This window comes from Cebus imitator, unplaced genomic scaffold, assembly GCF_001604975.1.
Source record: "Cebus imitator isolate Cc_AM_T3 unplaced genomic scaffold, Cebus_imitator-1.0 Scaffold197, whole genome shotgun sequence".
NCBI classification, from domain to species: domain Eukaryota; kingdom Metazoa; phylum Chordata; class Mammalia; order Primates; family Cebidae; genus Cebus; species Cebus imitator.
The window spans coordinates 970,911-992,729 of record NW_016107512.1 but is presented as its reverse complement, the minus strand read 5'-3'; the positions used below and the strand labels follow the sequence as shown (position 1 = coordinate 992,729).

Genomic DNA, 21,819 nt, shown 5'->3' with positions numbered 1-21,819 from the left:
AAAAAAAAAAAAAGAGCAGTCAGATGCAACTTTTCTTTTGTTTGTTTGAGACAGGGTCTCACTTTGTCACCCAGGCTAGAGTGCAGTGGCACGATCATAGCTCACTACAGCCTCAACTTCCTGGGCTGAAGCAATCTTCCCACCTCAGCCAGCTGAGTAGCTGGAACTACAGGCGCACACCACCACACCCCACTCATTTTTTAGTTTTTTGTAGAGACAATGTCTCACTGTGTTGCCCAGGCTGGTCTCGGACTCCTGAACTTAACCTATCCTCCTGCCTTGGCCTCGCAAAGTGCTGGGATTACAGGCTCACCCCTGTAATCTCAGTCTACTGCACTTGGCCACACATTTTCTTAAAGAAGCATAAAAAATTGGGACTCATTAATGCTTCAAAGCCTATGCTTTTAACTAAGAATTGGTCCTAGCTATGAAATATACATACATATATACATTTATGTTTGAGTCCAAATATCAGAGAAAATGGAAATCTGTAGACTAGAATGGTATTGCCATTTCTTCAATCAGAGATGGCAATATTCTATATGCAGGGTTTCTTGTGACCAGCGTTTCTGTTTGACTCATTGAAGTAGTGATGTATTATATCAGAATAGTCTTTCGCTCGTCTGTGGCCTAATGTTTTAAAAAACAGTATGATCTCCTCCAGTTCAGTCACCTAAAAGCAGTTGAACTCCCACAATGTAAACAGCAATGAAGAGCCAGGCACGGTGGCTCACACCTGTAATCCCAGCACTTTGGGAGGCTGAGCTGAGTGGATCACCCGAAGTCAGGAGTTCAAGACCAGCCTGACCAACATAGTGAAACCCCGTTTCTTTAAAAAAAAAAAAAAACCAGCAATGTGTATGTAGTGCTGTGGGTTGTGGGTAACCTGAGGATGTTAAATGGCGCTTCCCTCCTCTCCCCACACCACACAGAGCATATGTCCTTGCTGGGAAGATGTAACATGTGTAAGTGGAAATATACCACGAACCCCAAGAGTGTTTAAAAACAGTTTGCAGTGGGGCACAGTGGCTCACGTCTGTAATCCCAGCACTTTGGGAAGCCAAGGTGGGCGGATCACCTGAGGTGAGGAGTTCGAGACCAGCCTGGCCAACATGGTGAAACTCTGTCTCTACTAAAAGTACAAAATGAACCAGGTGTGGTGGCACACACCTGTAGTCCCAGCTACTTGGAAGGCTAAGGCAGGAGAATCGCTTGTACCCAGGAGGCAAAGGCTGCAGTGGGCCAAGATCATGCCACTATACTCTAGCCTGGGCAACAGAGTAAGACTCTGTCTCAAAAAAAAAAAAAAAAAAAACAGTTTGCAATGAGAACTGGAAAGTCTTAGATACAGGCTTAAGGACGCTTTCATCCAATTTCACCATTTTACAGGGAGAAAGTTGAGACCCAGGAGGGGAAAGGGCTTGCCCAAGGTCACACAGATCATTGCTTTCCAAATGAGTAGAAGAGAGAGTAAACAAGGAAGCACAAAGATTCCTAGCCTCGAAGGCCTAGGCCTTGCTCCTAGGCTTGCTGGCCTGTAAAATGGCCAGACGATTTAAATGATTTAGAAAGTCCATTCCAATTCTGGAATGTCCTGGGGTCTGTCAGTGCCATGTTTGGGAAGAGGGGCAAAATCAGAGGATATGGTCTTCTAAGGTAAATTGCTGTATCTGAGGCTTTGGTGTTATCAAGTGCCTAGTACAGTGCCTGGCATAATACAGTCACTCAATAAATTAAGAGTGAATATTTTTCCAAGATAGGAGTCACTCTGGTTCGTAACAATATTCCTTCTGTGAATTCACTGGAGGGAGATGGAATGAACAGGGGATGCTGAGCACAGGAGTGACAATAACAAAGATGTTTCCACACAAGGCAGAGGCACCATTTTGGACTGCCTGGGCTTTGAAGATGGGTAGGAAGGCCCAGGCCACCATGAAGCCTCAGTTTAAGGAGAAGAGGGTAAGACGATGCCCGAGGGGCCACACCTTCTTGAGTTTATTCACCAGGAGCCAGTATTAGGCTGGGCCAGGAGTATCCACACCCTCATTACTTGTGAGCTTTCGGGAGAGCAAAAGGCTTATGTGCAGAGATGACTCAGGCCCACAAAAACAAGAAAATCTTGATTAAAGGCCAATATGGCAGCTCACAGCTCCTTTGTGGGTACTGTGTGCACAGTCAGCCTTCTGAGGATAGTTTCCCAAGCGGAGATGAAAAATTGGGATGCTGGAGAGGGTGCGCCTGGGGAGGGTGCACAAGGCACAGTCCTAGGATGTGGTCCTACTCTTTGTCCTCAGGGCCTACCTGGGACACCTGGGACAGCCCTCCTGATCATGTATCTTCAATGTTTTGCGTAAGGGCGGGTGACCATTTCCCTCCCAGTGGAACATGAAGGAACATGCTCAGGTAGCTCAGGAATTATTGAGGACTTGAGAGAGAGGAAAAGAAGGAGATTTGAAAGGAATAATTGCCCTTTAGCTAAGTAGATGGAGGTCGACAGAGCACAGTTGCTCCCTCAGCAGGGGCAGTGTGGCTGGAAACAGAAGAAGGGAGCCAAGATGGGTTCTGTTAATGAGGTGAGAGGAGAAGGTGCTAGCCACACCTTCCTGTCCCCTGCCTGTGCTCATGCTCCCCGACTCAGGACAAATATATAGGGCTGGCTGTAACCAAATTTCAACACAGTTCAAGAAACCAACTGAGGCAGTTAACTGACTGTGGAAAACAGCAATCAGGGTTCCAAGGGCAAAGTAGAACTCACCGTGGTGTCAGCACAGTTGCCTGCAGCACAGTGCATTGATGAGGGCCTTGGGAAACCTCCTTCCCTTTGACATTTTAAAGCAGCTGGTTCCTGTGATATTGAGAGGTTTAGGATTTCTAAGCTGTTTACAGATGGACAAATGTGCACCTGTGGACATTTGTAGCAGGTCCAAGGAGTGAAGAAGGTTGAGGTTTTGGAATAAGATAGACCCAGTATTGAATCTCAGTTCAACTTTTTTACCAGATGTGTGACCTTGAGAAACTTATTTCTTGGGTCAATTTCCTCATTTATTTAAAACTGAAAAAAATTTTACAGTGTTGTGAGAACTAGAGTGTGTGTGTGTGTGTGTGTGTGTGTGTGTGTGTGTGTAATGCATGATTCTTAGCAGGCAGTCAATATTGTCATCATCATCATTATTATTAGTGACCATAACACTCAAATTTGTGTCTTTGAGCAGATTTGGGTTGTTGAGCGTTTGTATTCTAACTTACCAATTTATTATCATATGAATTCCATTTGCATGCCTGAGAAGTAAAAATATCCTCCTCAAGAAACTTATTGTGGACACTCAAGGCTCTGAACACCATGTTAAATGTATAGCCTCCTACCCACCCCATATTTGCTCATCTTCTAATTTTGGAATATACTAAATGTTTTGTTTCACAATATATCATAAAATGACCAACCTGGCCAGGCACGGTGGCTCACGCCTGTAATGCCAGCAGTTTAGGAGGCTGGATCATGAGGTCAGTAGTTCAAGACCAGCCTGGCCAATATGGTGAAACCCCATCTCTACTAAAAATACAAAAATCAGCTGGGTGTGGTGGCACATGCCTGTAGTCCGAGCTGCTCGGAAGGCTGAGGCAGGAGAATAACTTGAACCCAGGAGGCAGAGGTTGCAGTGAGCTGTGATTGCACCACTGCACTCCAGCCTGGGTGGCAGAGCAAGACTGTCTTAAAAAAAAAAAGACCAACTTGTTGATACAAAGTTCTACATGTTAAGATTTCTGTTGTTCTATCTTAGTACCTCTTAGTCACTTTGGTGAGCCATATGGCTTGATGATAAATCATATTGCGATTTATAGATTGCCAGTTGAAATAAAACCTATCTAAATCCTTGAGACATACATAATCATGGTACAGTGTGATTTAATCTATAATTTTGTGGCTATATGGAGCATGTCTTCTAAAAATATTTAAGCCAAACAATGCCATTGTGAGAAAGTTGTCGTTGTAACAAGTACCATGAAACAAATACATTGTCATTCGTTGTGTACAGTTATTTTTGAATGCCAAACTGTAGGCCGTGGCCTACTTAACGTTTGAGACCACAGAGTCCCAGTTTGACATAACATGGTTTTTGCCTGAAACTCTTTGGGATGGAAAGATGGTATAGTCCTACAGGAATAAGACCACCTAAGTGAGATCAACCTGTATGTTTTAAACTAGTAAGAGACCAGCTGCTTATATCATAAGTCACTTTGTTGAATGTACTAGGTCTACATCAGTGTTCACTGAGGTCTTCTAACAAATGTGATCATTACTAATTAATCCTGTTTACCCAGTGGAAACTGGTGCCATTTCTTAAATACACCGTGTTTATACCGCATCTCAAGTAAGCGTGCTATATAAGGACAATACTGAAACAGTGAGGGGCTACTGAATGCCACATACATACTGGCCTTCTCTCTCTGTCTCTCTCTCTCTCACACACACACACACGCACACACACACACACACACACACACACACCCCAAATCCAAACTGCAGAGAGGAAGTTTGTGGCTTCTGGGTCCTAGGATATCACTACTTTCAGAAATCTTTATCTTTCTTGGAAAGTCTTGCTTCTGAGCTTTAAGAATCATGGGCTCTGCAACTCTATGCTCTGCCCTCAGATGGTAGGAAAAAAAAAAAAAGAATCACGGGCTCCCCAGTCACACCACTGTCAGGGGTAAAGTAGACTGGAGCCCACGCGTGTTAAGTGATGAGTTATGCAGAGAGCCTGGCAGAGACAAATGACCTGCCAGGTCAGGGGCAGCTGGATATGCCTTTTCCTTCCCTGTTTATCAAACGGGAGGACTGTTTACAGCCTGTTCAGTGGCATAGTAAATGTGAAAGCACTTAGTAAACTGTACAATAAAAGCTGAAATGAGGCTGATTGGTCCTAAGCCCTTTTGGGGCCTGCAGAAGCCAGCAACCCTCACAACTACCCTGGGAAGGATTGAGAGAGCAGAATAAAGTAGTTAGTTAAGCAAGGGGAGAATGAGAGCCTCCTGGATTCCTGCCCTTCCATCCCGGCACACCCAGGGCCCCCACTTCAAGCTATTCCAGTAACTTACTGTTCTGTTAACCTTGAGAAAGGCAGGGACCTTCTGCTTAATTCTCCACATGGCTGCTGTTCTGAAGTGGGAAGAGGGGCTGTAGAAGCAGAGGAGATCATTATTCACAGGAAATATTTTCTTGTTCTTTTTCATTAAATGCCTCTGGTAGGAGAAAGTGAATAAATAGAAACATTGAATACACTGCTTTTTCTGAGCCCATGGTCAGAGACAAAAGGAAAAGCACATGGTAAATAAAAGGGAATCTCCCCTTCCATTTTCTCTCCTTTCATTCAATTTTCTGACAAGACCAGAGCGGAGCGCCCCTTGTGTCACATGCTTTCTGCACACCACAGGTCAAATCCGGCATCTTGCCCAGTGGTGGTGTGTTATAAAGCCTCTAAAACAAATCAGCATAGATCCTTCTTTAGTCTCTCTCCAAGGGGGATTCCACAGTATTGTTACTGCTGGAAAACCCTCTTCACCGCTATGAGGAGAGAGAGCTACTCACGGGCAGGCTGCGTGAGTTTTAGTCATTTTAAGATCTGATGGTTTTGAACAAGGTGGTGAATCCTTGCATATAGAAATTGCTCCTCTCTGCCTCACCATGTCTTTATGTAAGTGATAAGGGGTCCCAAAGTGGGGCAGGGGACTTACTTCCTTCACTTCAAAGTCCTAAGCATCCGGAGACCAACCTTTTTGGGTTCATGCCTAGCAGGCTCTGTCCGCTGTTCCTCATGCAAAAGGAAAGGAACACAGCCCCAGCATCCGGCCCCACTCTCCTCTGTTGGTCTGTGAGTTCTGTTCATCACTAAGAATGCCATTTGAGGATTTCCCCTCTTGCTTTTATTACCTTAACACTAGACAAGTGAAGAAGAAGAAGAGTTAGAGGAGGAGGAGGAGGACCTGGAAGAAGATAGGAAATCCACAAAAGAAGAAGAAAGTGAGGTGCCGAAGTCCCCGGAGCCGCCACCTGTCCCAGTCCTGGCTCCCACGGAGGGGCCGCCACTGCAGGCCCTGGGCCAGCCCTCGGGCTCCTTCATCTGTGAAATGCCCAACTGTGGGGCTGTAAGTGTCTCTGTGTCATCCGGGGATCTGGGACAAGGGAGGGCCATATAGCCGTGCCTGGCTTTAAGAGATGATGTATTTTCGAGAGTGCTCTTCCAACAATCACAGTTTGGCAGAGGGTGCTCCATGTTGCCATAGTTTTCTTCTTTGGCCAGCAGGTATTTCCAGAGTGTGTGTTCTGTGTCAAGCACAATGCTGTGTGCTGGAGAACACAAAGAAGGCCCCTGTGCCTAGCAAGTGTGTGATTCCAAGCTCTGCAGCCAGCGTTGGCCTCCAGAACATACATTCCACATTTCCTGGAGCTTCCGCACTCCCCCGGGCTGTGTGTCACACAAGCTTGTGCCCTGTCGACATGCATTTTAAATGTACTAGGAGAGCCTGCTGACAAAGATCATCCTTTATGACATAATTACTTGCCCCACCTCCTGCATTTTTACCTTAGAAGGTTTTGCATTTCACATTTTACAAAGTGTGACTAATTGAAATGTCACTAATTTAAAATTTGAGAACATTGTTACAAAGATGTAACTAAAGTTTATCCTTGTACTCTATGGCAGAGAAAAAAAAGATTTACTAAAAGTAAATTCATCATGTAAACAGGCTGAAAGGGACTGTGTCAATACTGAGCCTAGTACTTTTCAAGACTTTTCGAAGCATAATTTAGCTAAAATAAAACAAATTCACCATTTGGTCATTCTTAGCACTAAGGAAAGACCTTATAGTATCTGTGCTGGCCTTGTCTAAGGCTCCATGTATATTTTAAAGGATATTTTTAAAGGTTATTTCTCAGTCTCCCACCGGTCCCCCACTAGTCTGAATTAGTGAGCTTTCTCCAAATCAGGTTTCTTAAAGCCAGGCACACCTGTATAGGCAAGTTCTAAAGGGATTACCCCTCAAAATAATGTTGCCCCTTCCACAGGAAGCCCATTTTCCTCAAGTCAGTGTGCTTGTCTTTGCTCGTACTTGATGTAGGACCGTGCTGTTCTGCAGAGTATACTGAATGCTGCTTATTAAGTCTGTCACTTAGATGGAGAAGGCAACAGTCTTTAAAATATTTAGATCCTAAACCAGAAATTCATTTGATTTGCATTTAAGAAAAAGTGAAAAAAATTTTTTTTAAAAAAAGATATATACATTTTCCATTCACTGTTCACTATGGAGAGAACAGAAGAGATTGCTGGCTTGTTTTCCATCTTTTATGTTTAATGACCTGGCCATTTTGTATAGAGTGTTCAGTGCAGGCATGATTACGGTAATGATTTTAAGTGATGGTATTTCTTGGTGAATTTGTTCAGAAATTGGATGCCTCCTCAAATCACGGTTCTATGTACAGTAAATTGTTTACCAAATGGGAAGTTATTTTTTACTTTTCCCAGTCAAATGCTCAGCAAGGTAGATATTTTCCTGTTCCAATTTTTCTGTACATAAAAAAAGAAAAAAAAACATTTTTTTTTTCTGAGATGGAGTTTTGCTCTTGTTGCCTGGGCTGGAGTGCAATGAATGGCGTGATCTCAGCTCGCCACAACCTCCACCTCCTGGGTTCAGGTGATTCTCCTGTCTCAGCCTCCAGAGTAGCTGGAATTACAGGTACCACCACCACGCCCAGCTGTTTTTTGTATTTTTAGTAGAGACAGGGTTTCACCATATTGGCCAGGCTGGGCTTGAACTCCTGACCTCAGGTGATCTACCCACCTCAGCCTCCCAAAATGCTGGGAACACACACTTGAGCCACTGTTTCCGACCAAAAGAAAAAAATGTTTTAAAATGACTTTTTAAAATCACAGTGGAAAAAGCATGGTGATTTTTATTTTATTTTATGTTATTCCTTGCCTAACGATGGAAGCTTTGGCTGCTAAGTCAGCGATAGGTTTAAACCTAAAGAGAGCTCATAAACCTAACACAGCAACTACTACAGCTAGACAGCCAGTAGGTACTCCCCTTAGCTGAGGAGTTTAACAAGCTGGGAGTCAGGGCTCTTGGGATTCAGGGACACGGATTTACATCCCTTTATAGCGATGGTTCTGAACTGGAGATGATTTGTTCCCTAAGAACATTGGCAATGTCTAAAGATATTTTTGTCATAAATGGGGAGGTGCTACTAGCATCTGGTAGTCAAACGCCAGAGATGCTGCTAAACATCCTATGCAGCAGAGTCCCCCACCCATCACAACAAAGAATTATCCAGCCCAAAATGACAGTAGTGCTGAGGTTAAGAAACCCAGCTTTATGGCAGGCTTTTAAAATACTGCCCAGATCCTTTCTCTTTTTCTCATTCTGTATTAAAATTTGGGGGTCTTAAACATTGCTTCAACAACGGGCTACTGATTAAGGCAATATATAACATAGAATATGTCAGAAAATCTAATCATTGTCTTTCAAACTGGGTTCCTTAGAGAGCTAGGGCTTCCTGGGGGTACTCAGAGCTGAGCAAACAGGCCCAGTTCTGCAGCACTGTCTCCATTCTAGCCAGCGCACCTCTGCTTTTAACTTGAGCCTGTGTTTTTTGAGTAAGACCTGATTTGTTTAAAAAAGATAAAGGAAGGGAGGGAAAGAGGAAGGAAGGGAAAAAATGGGAGGGAGGGAAGGAGGTAGTTATCAGCTTTTTTCAAAGTTTGAAAGCTGGTCCAGCTCCCGCATTTTTCAGATGGAAAAAAATATACAGAAGGGAAATGGCCCAACAGCTTTAGTTATAGTGGAGCTAAACCCCTGATGTCTTGACTTCTAGACAATAGCTTTGTCCTTTATCCTGTGCCACATTGCCTCTTCTCTTCTGGTTATAGCAGTGATGAGGTTTTGATTGGCACAGCATTTGTGGTTGTCGTATTTGATCTTTACCTTTTGTAGCATATGCCCAAAGTTTGCTTATATAAACCCTTGTGCCCTGTCATTACAGTTTCAAGTATGCCATGTTTACCACTGAGTAACTAATAACCCTAATTTCCTTTTCAGGACTGTAGATGTCATGTCACTCCATTTCTTCCCCAGGTGTTCAGCTCCCGACAGGCACTGAATGGCCATGCCCGCATCCACGGGGGCACCAACCAGGTGACCAAGGCCCGAGGTGCCATCACTTCTGGGAAACAGAAGCCTGGAGGTGCCCAGAGTGGGTACTGTTCTGTAAAGAGCTCACCCTCTCACAGCACCACCAGCGGTGAGACAGACCCCACCACCATCTTCCCCTGCAAGGAGTGTGGCAAGTAGGTGCAGGGGACCAGGGACTGAATCTGAGTTCATGATGGATAATTGCTCTATGGGGGCTGGGCCAGGATGGCCTGAGGTTTCTTCAATCAGAAAAAGAACGTAGACCTCAAAACTCTTCTTCATACCATCTTTGGGATGGATATGTAGGCTTCGCTGCAGATTCAGAATATGGCCCTTCTGTTATCTTAGAACCTTGTAAGGATGGATCTCTTCAGAGAGTGAACCTCTAGTTACAAAACTTTACTCTTTCCCAGAAATGAAAGGTGGGACTCTGGTTCCCACTCCTTTCCTTCACACCCAAGCTATATTCACTAGCATTACTCTTGCTGCATCCCTGCTGAATGGTTTGAGAATAGCTCTAGAACACTTAATCAGGAACTCTCTATAACACAGGTGGCTCATACATGATACTCCTACCACTATCGCTTACTTCCATGCCCAGGACAGACATCACTAATCAATCACCACACTCTTTGCTATCACGTTAAGACAGAGCCTCAAATACTTTTCATTGTCATGCTTCAAGTTGCATAACCAACTGATCAGAGTTGATACATGAAATAAAACCTATTTGTTATCCTGCCCTTTTAGGTATAATTTAAAACAAGAACTAAAAAGGAAAAGTGACATGCGATAGTAATTATAATAGCTAACATTTACTGAGCACTTATTTTGTTACATGCGTTATTTGTATGAACTCATTTAATCTTTACATAAAAACTCCATGTGATACAGATACTGTTTTTTATCCTTGTTTTACAAATAAGGATTTAAAAATTAGGTAAAATGACTTGCCCTAAGTCGCACTACCAGTAAAGGGAAGAACTGAGATTTGAACCCAGTTTCATTCAAATGCAGACCTGGGCTCCTGACAACTGCTCTGTCCTTTCGGTTTATTTGCTTTAGGTAGAAAATGTCATTGATGGTAAGATGGATGATTCCCTCCCACAGCCTCCTGTAGAGAATTCCAGTGTACTTCCCAATGAGTCCACCTGACTGGAAGGGTACTACATTGTCACAAATTACCTCCTTTAGGAGCCTTGCTGAGTTCCTCTTCCCATAATTCCCAGTGCCTCCAGCATGAAGAGGAGTATTACCTGGAAGAGATGCTGCCCAGGTGGCTTCTGAAACTTTACCAGGGAAACATTTCTAGTTGCATAAGGAGGGCCAGGTGGGACCTTTCCTTGTACATCCCCACAGGTAGAGCAGGCAACTTAATGGCAACTGCTGTTTAACAGGTACACTCAGTATGTGCCTGGCACTGTTTTAAAGGATTTTTTACATGTTTTAGACTGTTTTATGTTGCTACAACAGAATGTCACTGACTGGATAATTTATAAAGAAAATAAATTTATCTCATAATTCTGGAGACTGGGAAGTTCATGGTTGAGGGACCTGCATCTGGCAAGGGCCTTCTTGTTGAGTCACCCCATTGCAGAAGGGCAGAGAGAGGCGAGAGAGAGCAAGAGACTGAACTTGCAGCCTCATACCCGATTATAATCGGCACAAATCCATTCATGAAGGTGAGGCCCTCCTCACTGAAACACCACCCATTGGGCCCCACCTCCTAACACAGCTGCATTAAGGATTCCATTTTCAACACGTGCTGTTTGGGGGACACATTGCAACCCATAGCACGTGTACCGATAAAGCTTTAAAGTAGCTCTGTGAGGCAGGTACTTTAAGGAGCTGCTTTTTTAGAGGCAGAAACTGAGGTACAGAAAGGTGAAGCCTCTGTTGCAGTTCGTAGCAAGTGACCTAGTGGGGATTCAAACCATGCAAGCTGGCCTGGCCTTGTGCTCCTGGCTCTATGCCCATGCTGCCTCTGACTAAACCCAGCTTGGTGGTACCCACCAAAGTGAACTGGAACTAGAAGATCACTTACCCCTGTGAAGCGCAGGGATGGGAGAGGTGGGATTCGGTGTTGGTCTCCTCCACACTCGGCTGTCCTTCCAAGCTGGCCATGCTGTCATTTTCACATCACCACCCACCACACATTGGTGCGCCGTGGAAGAAATAGGCCCTCGGATTGATCTTAAGGCTTATTCAATTGAAATGATGATGGAGCCACCCTCAGCTGACTCTCAGTGATCTCCCACCTGTTTGTCCTGGAGTGGCAGTGTCAGGGTATCAGGGTCTTGTCAGTTTCCCCTGAGAGGAGCCAGCACCTCCCACTCATTAGGCTCAAACGGGCTAAAACTCTACCTTCCACCAGGTGGAGACAGAGGACGATTTGACAAACAGAAATCAGTATTTCATGTTTCTCAGCCATTTCTGTGGCATCTATTAAATGGTTTTTTGGGATCTTGTTCTTATGTTGCTTGGTAACTTTTTCTACGAGAAATCCAGTTACGATTTCATGGACAATACAGATGGTTTCTGTGGTTTTTCCTAACTCGGAATAACATTAGGCAAATATTCACAAAATATGTCTTACAGCTGCTGAAATTATGTCTGTTACATTTAACCATTTTCAGTGTGTCTAAGTAGAATTGTAGTTTATTAGCCCTATTTGACTCGGGCCTTAGAAATCAGCTGTTATTTTTGTTTTTTGGTTATTTCCTTATAAACATTCTTACACCTGGGCACACTTCTCTGAAAACACATCCAGATAGTTAATATTTGAGACTTTGTGGGCTGTACTCTCTTTGTCATAACTGCTCAGCTTTGCCACTGCAGCATAGAAACAGCCATCAACATTACATAAACAGACATGGCTGTGTGCCAGTAAAACTTTTTTCACAAAAGCAGTTGGGTTCGTCCCACTGACCATAATTTGCAGACCTCTCATCTTAAGAATTAACCCCAGAAATATATCCTTTTATCCCAGGGTTTCTAGACGTCAGCACTGTTGGCATTTCCAGTCTGCTAATTCCTTGCTTGGGGAAGAGGGAGTGTCCTCTGTGTTGTAGGATATGTAGCCATTCTGATAATATCATGGCCACCAAAAGGGTCCTTAAGTGAAAGGGCGTAGACGTAGATCAGATGTCAAGTACAATAATGACAGGGGCCACTGGATTTGACCACACAGAGTCACTGATGACCTTGAGACTGGCAGGGGACAACAGTCTACTTGGAGATCCTTCAAGAATTTTGACTGTGGGCTGGGCGCAGTAGCTCACACCTATAATCACAACGCTTTGGGAGGCCAAGGAAAGAAGCTCAATTGAGGCCAGGAGTCAGAGGCCAGCGTGGGCAACATAGCAAGACTCCATCTATGCAAAATATTTAAAAATTAGCTAGGCATGGTGGTGTGTGCCTGTAGTCCTAGCTAATTGAGAGGCTGAAGTTGGGAAGATCACTTGAGCCCAGGAGTTCAAGGTTATGGTGAGCTATGATCACACCACTGCACTCCAGCCTAGTCAAGAGAGACACACTGTTGAGGAACAGGGACAGAGGTGGGTTGTTTCATGATGGGGACTATCAGGGCTCATTAGCATGATCTGGGAGATTCTCCAGCGGAGAGAGCATGGTCCATAATGAGGAGAAGGAGGAGGCTGAAGGAGAAAGGGTCTGTGCTCCAGACTCCTGGTGGACAGGACGCCCTTGAGAATTCCTCCTCCACTGTCACAGGAATGAAGACTGAGGCACAGTCAGCGTGTTCTGTCCCCATCCCTTTCCTTGTAATGCTTGGAGAGGAAGGAAGAGAGGTGACAGGTCATGGGGGAAGGAGGTCCTAGAAGCTGAGCAGCCAGGGACTCTGTCAGACCACGCACCCCCATTCCCCAAAGGACACCTGGATTTCCAAGAACTCAGATATCCTTCTAAATTCTACACACCTCTCTTTATTTTTAGAGTCTTCTTCAAGATCAAAAGCCAAAATGCGCACATGAAAACTCACAGGCAGCAGGAGGAACAGCAGCGGCAAAAGGCTCAGAAGGCGGCTTTTGCAGCTGAGATGGCAGCCACGATCGAGAGGACTACGGGGCCCGTGGGGGCGCCGGGGCTGCTGCCCCTGGACCAGCTGAGTCTGATCAAACCCATCAAGGACGTGGACATCCTCGATGACGACGTCGTCCAGCGGTTGGGAGGTGTCATGGAAGAGGCCGAAGTCGTGGACACCGATCTTCTCCTGAATGATCAAGATTCAGTCTTGCTTCAGGGTGAGGCAGAACTATAAAGCCCTATGTGGCGCTTGAAGACAGTGGAAACCCACGGCCTCCATCTTCATTAATCAGGAAACCTGGACTGCCTGCTTGTTTTGTAACCCTTTTAAACTACCTGTTTTAAAAGTGGTCATTTTATTCAGGTTTAGAAAAAAAAATCCCATTTCTTTTCCTTTTATTTAAAAAAAAAAATTGTTTTTGTGGGGGGTTGGGGGAATAAATAATTGGCACAACTATCTTTAAGAGGTGTTTCATCTGGGCTACCTTCTCATGAAATCATTCCCAGCAGGGAATGAAGCTGACCTTCATGTTCCATTGCGTTCAGATGTCAACCATCCCGGTTGCCTTTTATCCCAAAGCTTGCTGTGAGAGTGTGTGTGTGTGTGTGTGTGTGTGTGTGTGTGTGTGTGTGGTGTGAGGCAGGCGACCCTCTTAGTGCTGAGGCCTTGGGGCCATCTTTTCCCACAAAGCGTTATTTTGATTCTGTTCTGACCTCATTCTGTAGTTTGCAGTGAGCATGGCATCTTTGCCTGGAGATTCTATGCTAGGGGCAGCTTTCCAGGGGCAAAGCAAGCCCTCGTGTTACACAGCTCTCCTCCAGCACACACGATGTGTGAGGAGATGACCAAATGTGAAAATAGGTTTCCCCTGAGTTGCCTCTCATCCTTTGGCCCGTGTGCAGAAATGGAGTACTGTATAATTTTAGGCTTTCACTCCAAGCAGTGTTTGCTGAGGACCTGGTTTTCTAGAGCAGGTGCGTCCTGTTCTCTTCCGTGTTCCCTGGGGTCTGGTCAGTTCCCTGTGGGTGGCAGAGCTGTGTTCAGCATGAACTGACTAGAGACCCATCTGCAGCCATGTATTAAGTTGCCAGGACTGCTTTCACTTTAGGGTGATTGAAGGGCACACATTGAAGTACCTAGAATGCCAGAAACTGTTCTTTTGCCCAAAAAACAAATCAGAAAAGCAACACTGTTAATGATTAGTGGAGTTCTGAAATTACTTTGTGCCACTTAGAAGTACCGTGAGACCTCATTCACTGGGATTTTGCTGTAATTCACATCCGCTGGACTAAAGTTTACTTGATGGTAGCTGTAAGAAATAGTTTTCTCATACATATGATAGCAAATACAAGACAAATACCATTGAAGGCCAACAAAGATGGCTTCAGACACACTTTTAGCTATAGTGTCTGCATTCAGACAATGACTGTATTCATTACAAATCACTTACCAAAGCACTTCTAGACTTCTCTAACCTCCATGACTTTGCTCTGCTTCCTCCTGTCCCTGTCAGCAGGGTTGCTGTTTGTACTTGAAGGTAATAAACCTGTAATCCTTCAAAAATGCCATTTAGCCCCAGGCTTTTGAGCTGAGTCAGACTGACCCATCCCACCGTTAGGGCAAAACTCAGGCTGGGACACAGCCCCAGTGCAGAGAAGATCCTGCTTCACGCAACTCCCCTTTCAGAGTTAACGCTGCGTGATTTCCTGGGTGGGTGTTTTCAGGACTTGCCCACCCCAGGTATGCTGGTTCCCAGCTCCATGTAAGTGTGCCTGTCACACTGGGCCACTTTGCTGGCACATTCATAGCTTGACATGAGAGAGAGTATCAGCAGAAGCATGACAGTAGGACCTGGCGTCTTTGACTCTGCAAAAGCTTTTAGCACACATGAGAGGCACCAGCTGTGACCCGCAGCAGCCCCACACAGGCTTCAGGAAAGCCATGGGCGGAAGAAAAAATAAAACTCTTTTCCATCATTCTGTTTTCAAAGAAGAGGTCTTGGCACTTTCTTACATCTTTTGTTTAGAGGGAAAAAGAAGTTTCATTTGCTGCCATTTCAGAAAGGTTATGCTATCTTGTTTAATCCAAGTAGTTGTGAGTCAAGAGCTGCCTGGGCAGTGTGCACCAACTTTGTAGCCAAACCATTACAGCTGTCATATCCTTGGCTGATCGTCTCTCCCGGGGACTAGTGCCCCCCACTTGGCAAGTGTCTGAGGGTGAGCTAGAAGGGTGCTGCTACTGGGTCTATAGAAGTTTATCTATCAAAGGAGCAAACATCCAGAAAAGCGTTTATAAAGCAAATGTATTGCCTCTGTTTGGAGATTTGCCCAGCTGTTCCAGTTTTAAACATTAAAAAATAAACTCAGTTGCCATGGCAAAAATAGAATGCACAACTTACTTTTAATTTTCCATGCAGTATAGCATAAGGATTTTTGACTTGAAACAACCAAAGAACTCCTCCTTAACGAGACAGTTCGAATTCCTGAATTAGTGTTTCCTGACTATCAACTTAAAGAACGGACTTCCTAGTACAACATTGCACTTCTTTTTTTTTTCTGAAATGATTCTGCCTGCATGTATGTGTTGTGTTTTAGCTTCTCCCCTGACCCCACCCCAAAGAACTTTTCTTCCTAATGGTTATGTCTTCAACTTGGTTACTGTTTACTATCAGATGGTTTTTCATTAGTGAATTTAGACCTCTTTGAGAAAGCTTGTATATAAAAAGTTAACAGATATATTTTATGGAAAAACCCATCTTATTTTCAAATATATTTAACTGCTGTTATATTTTATTAGAGGAAGGTTGTAAATATTTTCTAGGAGTTCTATTGTAAAGAAAAGTATTTTTGAAAAAAACTAATGTAATAAAAAGGAAAACATTTTTAAATAGTAGTTGTGATAGCTTCCTGTTCTGGCTTCGTTATGTTCTATTCTCAGCAGATGAATTGCATGCCTTCCATATCAGGATGTAATTTATTCAGGTTTGCACTATTATAAGTTGACATCATAATATCCAGTGTGCTTAACTGTATTTTCCTGGAATGCAAGTCCTTTGGTCCACATTAAAGCACTATGTATAGCATATTCATAATTTTTTTGTAATGTGTGTATTTTTAATAAGGATTTTATGTAACATTTTGGCAAAAAGAGGACAGTATTTTCTAGTGAATTTTATAATAACATTTTGCTAAAAATGTTTCTTCCTAGGTCAGTTTTTGTTAAGGTGAACCAAAAGTCTTATTTTACCAGGGGTTTAAAAAAAGTTTGAAGCTTGAAAGCAAAGTTATATTTAAACATCATATGTAACAAATAAATAAAGATGTTTTATAGACTTGTCCTAAAAAGGTGCATTCCTTAAAAAAAAAAAAAGAAAAAGAAAAGGAAAGAAAGAAACTGGGGCATTCTAGATTGTTTCCCATCTGAGTGATAAGCATTTTTTTTTTTAATTATCACAATGCTTCTTCAGAAAGAGACCCAGGGAAATTTTATTTAACACATTCTAATCATTAGCCTTCTCAGAAAGTTATTACAGTTCCTATAGATGGGCATTCATCAAATGGAGATGTAACCAAATAAACACTGTCATATTTATTTGTGAAAACCTGATTCAATATTGCATCAGCTGCTCTGAAAATAAAATATTATCTTTTTGCGTTTCGTTTGCCTTAAATATTTCTTCTTTCTAGCCACTGCTATGACTTCTCAGTGCTGGATAAATGCTAGTTTCCCTGTTAATTGGTTTCTGTAGGCAACAAGTTTAAGTCTGCTGATCAAAAATGTAATGCTCATTATTAAAGTGTCCCCCAGGGCTGGGCGCGGTGGCTCAAGCCTGTAATCCCAGCACTTTGGGAGGCCGAGGTGGGTGGATCACGAGGTCAAGAGATCGAGACCATCCTGGTCAACACGGTGAAACCCCGTCTCTACTAAAAATACAAAAAATTAGCTGGGCATGGTGGCGCGTGCCTGTAATCCCAGCTACTCAGGAGGCTGAGGCAGGAGAAATGCCTGAACCCAGGAGGCGGAGGTTGCGGTGAGCCGAGATCGCGCCATTGCACTCCAGCCTGGGCAACAAGAGCGAAACTCCGTCTCAAAAAAATAAATAAATAAATAAATAAAGTGTCCCCCAACTCCAGACACCAGCGGTGGATGAAACACTTGGGGACTTGGTGGTCTCTAAACCTTATGACTCGAATTGTGATTCAAGGGAGCACACTGTGACACACAGGTGTCTTACACTAAATCCTCCACAATATCTAAGTCCACCCTGATTTATTTGCATTTTAAATCTGCATTTCCAAATTCGAGTAAGTATGTTTACTTTTTTTTCTTTTTGTTCTGCCTGGAGTGCAGTAGCACAATCTTGGCTCACTGAAGCCTCCACTCCTGGGTTGAAGCAATTCTCATGCAACAGCTCCCAAGTAGCGGGGATTATACAGGTCATGGACCACCACACCTGGCTAATTGTATTTTTAGTAGAGGCGGGATTTTACCATGTTGGCCAGGCCGGTCTCAAACTCCTGGCCTCAAGCAATCTGCCCAAAGTGCTGGGATTATAGGTGTGAGCCACCACACCTGGCTGTATGTTTGCTTTTTCATGGTCAACAGAAAACTATAGAACATTGAAATTCTGTATTTTATTTTATTTATTTTTTATTTTTTCTGAGACAGAGTCTTTCTCTGTCGCCAGGCACCAGGCTGGAGGGCAGTGATGCAATCTCAGCTCACTGCAACCTCCGCCTCCCAGGTTCAAGCCATTCTCCTGCCTCAGCCTCCCAAGTAGCTGGGACTTCGGGCGCACGCCACCACACTTAGCTGATTTTTGTATTTTTAGTAGAGATGGGGTTTCACCATGTTGGCCAGGATGGTCTTGATCTCTCAACCTCATGATCCGCCCGCCTCAGCCTCCCAAAGTGCTGGCATTATAGGTGTGAGCCACTGTGCCTGGCCTTGAAATTCTGTATTTTATACAAAATTTGCTTTAAGTGGGGAATGCCTATTCAAGACCTTTATCTAGATTCTTTGGGGGAGGTGTTGTTTTTAAATTAATAGAGACACGGTCTCACTATGTTGGCCAGGTTGATCTCCTGGCTTCAAGCAATTGTCCTGTCTTGGCCTCCTGAAGTGCTAGGATTACAGGTGTGAGCCACTGTGCCTGGCCCTTTTTTTTTTTTTAACTTTAATTTTAGCTATTTACTTTAGACAACCTATATCAAATAAAATAGCTATTCCTCTAGAAACTGTGTGACTCAGCCAGTGTTGTAAATTTAAAGTCTACTTCCGGAGACCTAATTGGAAGATTTTTTTCTACTGTTACATTTATTCAGTGAGTCAATCCTCATGAGCCACCATGTACCAAGCATTATTCCATACTGTATTGTACATGGGGGAGGAGAGTGTATAAAGATGGCTGTACATGATTCCTTCCTGCCAAGGAATCAAGGAATTTAATACCTAGAAAGACATATGGGGGCCTTGGAACAGATCCAATTCCAGCATTGAGAAGAGCACTATCAATATTCAGAATCATCTCACTGCCACCCACATTTACACAGCAATTTATAGCAGGTGCTCAGCAACTATTTGTTCAATGAGTTACCTCTCCAGTCCTCAGGTATGCTCATCCCTGTGTGTGTTCAGCAGAGAGAGAATGTGTGTGTAAATAAAACCTCTTTGAGGTTTACTTAAAGCCAATTCTGAATTCCATTTACTCCCCGTCTACCATGCTCAGCCAGCACCAGCGAGCTGAGATGTGCTCTAGGAATGCGGATGACTGTTCATGTTGACATAGCAAAGCATAATTTGGAAGACATTTTAAGAAATTGAATAATATATTCCTAAGAGAACCATAAGTGATCTCTGAATTGCAGATATCCCTGTGTAAAGGAGCCAAAGGGCTGATTGCTTCCTTTATGTAAGAAAGAATCTTTTGGTAAGGGCTGTCTTTAAAAACAGAACAACTGGCACAATCAAATTATGATTAACTGTAAAATATTTGATGTATCTATGTTTATTTTTTCTGGACATAAAGCAAGGTTTACTTGCATCAGCTATCTAAAATCACTGGACTCCTGCTCATCTACATGTGTTCGGATGTCTGGAAGTTTAGGCTGTAGGAAAGAGACCCTTAATGGATAGGCCAAGCTTCAGAATGCTGTCCATGCCCACACCTCATGCCAAAGAGTAGGGCTCACAGCCCAACTCTTGGCAAAACCTGATGTTGCCTCTTACAGTGACTGCCACCTAGGCCCTAGGAAGTTGGCACTTGACGCAAACCATGAGGTCCATATGCTGTGTGGTGACACATTTGGCTCAGCCCAGGAAGATGAGAGGACCAAATCAAATTCCCACATTTGAGAATATGAATGGAGAAACTTGGTGAGCCAAAAAGCAGCGAGCAGTGGCCACGCAGAGTCCTGAGAGAGCAGAAACTATTGGTAAGCAGTGAAAGCCCATCATTAAAAAGACCGCATTTGGCTTCAGGAGTGAAGAGGGTATCCAGTCCCTAAGACTGTTTTGAGTATACCTTTCCAGTTCCAGGAGCTGTCCAGACCACACAAGTCTTTAAAAATAAACCCCTATTTCTTTTGGAATGGTGCTAGGGTGGTGGGTGAGTATTTCTGGTTTTATTATCCAAGAGATTTAAATAGAACTGAACTGCATCATAGAATCAGCCCCAGCCCGCTGCAGAGGTAGAAAGGGCACTGGTTGTTTTGTTAATACAGAGTCTTGCTCTGTCGCCAGGTTGGAGTGCAGTGGTGCGATCTTGGCTCACTGCAACCTCTGCCTCCTGGGTTCAAGTGATTGTCCTGCCTCAGCCTCCCAAGTGGCTGGGACTACAGGCATCCACCACCACATCTGGCTAATTTTTGTATTTTTAAGAGAGATGGGGTTTTGCCACATTGGCCAGGATGGTCTCGATCTCTTGACCTCATGATCCGCCTGCCTCAGCCTCCCAAAGTGCTGGGACTACAGGTGTGAGCTGCCGCGCCCAACCAGACACCACTTTTAAGATGGTTATTGGTTTAGCTGTAACTAACTTACCACATGACCTTGAGTGAGTGAGTCATTTCACATTGGTTTCCTCATCTATAAAATCAGGACAAAATCCATGTCTTCTGGTGAGGACTCAGAGTAGGTAACTTAGGTGAAAGTCATTTACAAGCATTACGGTTGCAGAACATTTATCCAGCTGAGGCTACTCAAAGGGGACAGAGGCAGGCCGAGGAGCCCTCACAGAAGTGCTATCTGGACAGACTGATGCAAACTTTGGAAGCAGCAACAGAACTGGGGGTGGAGAGGCTGTTGGAAAACCCCATTGGCTAAGGGAAATCCCCTTAAATGTCACAATTCACAGAGAGAACCTGATTCTGAGAAGGGCACTGAGCAGCCTGCCAACATGGGGCATCGCTGAGTGCAGCAGAAGTGCACACAGGCTAAGTGTGCGCTATTTCCATACTCTGGTGCAAGGCCACTCTGGAATCTCTGCCACACCTCAACACGGACTGAACTCTAATAAACAGAAGCCAGCCTGAAGGGCAGGAAAACTGGTTTCTGCTCCTAGACCTTTTCTATCTCCTAGATAGGTGTGTTGTTGGACAAACTATTCTGCCTCTTCTTTGGTTCTCTTGCCTGCAAAATAGGGTAATAATAATTTTGTGGGAAGAAAAAAAACAGCTTTATATTTGTACAATTCTTTTTTTCTTTTTAGACGGAGTCTTGCTTTGTCGCCAGGCTGGAGTGCAGTGGCACGATCTTGACCCACTGCAACCTCTACCTCCAGGGTTCAAGCGATTCTCCTGCCTCAGCCTCCCAAGTAGCTAGGACTACAGGCACGCACCACCATGCCAAGCTAATGTTTGTATTTTTAGTAGATTTAGGGATTTCACCATGTTGGCCAGGATGGTCTTGATCTCTTGACATTGTGATCCGCCCACTACAAAATATTCTCACAAACTTGATCTTCTCAACAATCTTGTGAGGCAAGTGGGGTAGAAACTTCATGGCAGAAATAGTGGATAACATCTACAGTGTATCATTACATGGCAGGCATTGTACTAAACACCAGACATCGGTATCGCACTGAATTCCCACAGCAACTACTGGAAGTAGCAACTACTGTTATCTTTTTTTGGACATATGAGAAAACTGAGGCTCGGGGTGAGGAAGTAACTGCTCAAAGTCACTCAACTAAGTGGTAAACCTAGGATTAGAAACCAGATCTGAGTATAAGGCTAGAGTTTTCCTTTAGGCTAAAATGCATATATGAAAGCAATTTGGGAAAATAAAGCTTAGAAATGTGCACAAATGGGCCAGGTGCAGTGGCTAATAGCTGTAAAACCAGCACGTTGGGAGGCCAAGGTGAGAGGATTGCTGGAAATCAGGAGTTCGAGACCAGCCTGGGCAACATAGCAAGTCTCTGTCTCTACAAAACAATAACAATAAAATTTAAAATGACGGCAAACACCTGTAGTTCTAGATACTCCAGGGGTTGTGGTGTGAGGATCACGTAAGCCCAGGAGTTTGAGACTGCAGTGAAATATAATCAAGCCAGTGTTCTCCAGCCTGAGCAACAGAGTAAAACACTGTCTCAA

The 21,819-nt window shown here is 43.9% G+C and overlaps 1 protein-coding gene across 16 annotated transcripts in view; it reads left to right on the top strand.

Moving 5' to 3' along the window:
* Positions 1 to 16,885, top strand: part of TRERF1 (transcriptional regulating factor 1) — a 237,929-nt gene extending 221,044 nt beyond the window's left edge. For 13 of the 16 annotated variants that reach the window (XM_017547279.2, XM_017547277.2, XM_037745300.1 and 10 more), the window contains 3 exons: positions 5,938 to 6,141; positions 9,091 to 9,338; positions 13,138 to 16,885. In XM_017547279.2, the coding sequence (XP_017402768.1) occupies positions 5,938 to 6,141; positions 9,091 to 9,338; positions 13,138 to 13,462 (777 nt within the window). In that variant the 3' untranslated portion in view covers positions 13,463 to 16,885. The remainder of the gene's footprint in view (positions 1 to 5,937; positions 6,142 to 9,090; positions 9,339 to 13,137) is intronic. The other 3 variants (XM_017547286.2, XM_017547284.2, XM_017547289.2) reach the window with 1 other exon arrangement.
* Positions 16,886 to 21,819: the final 4,934 nt, after the last annotated feature.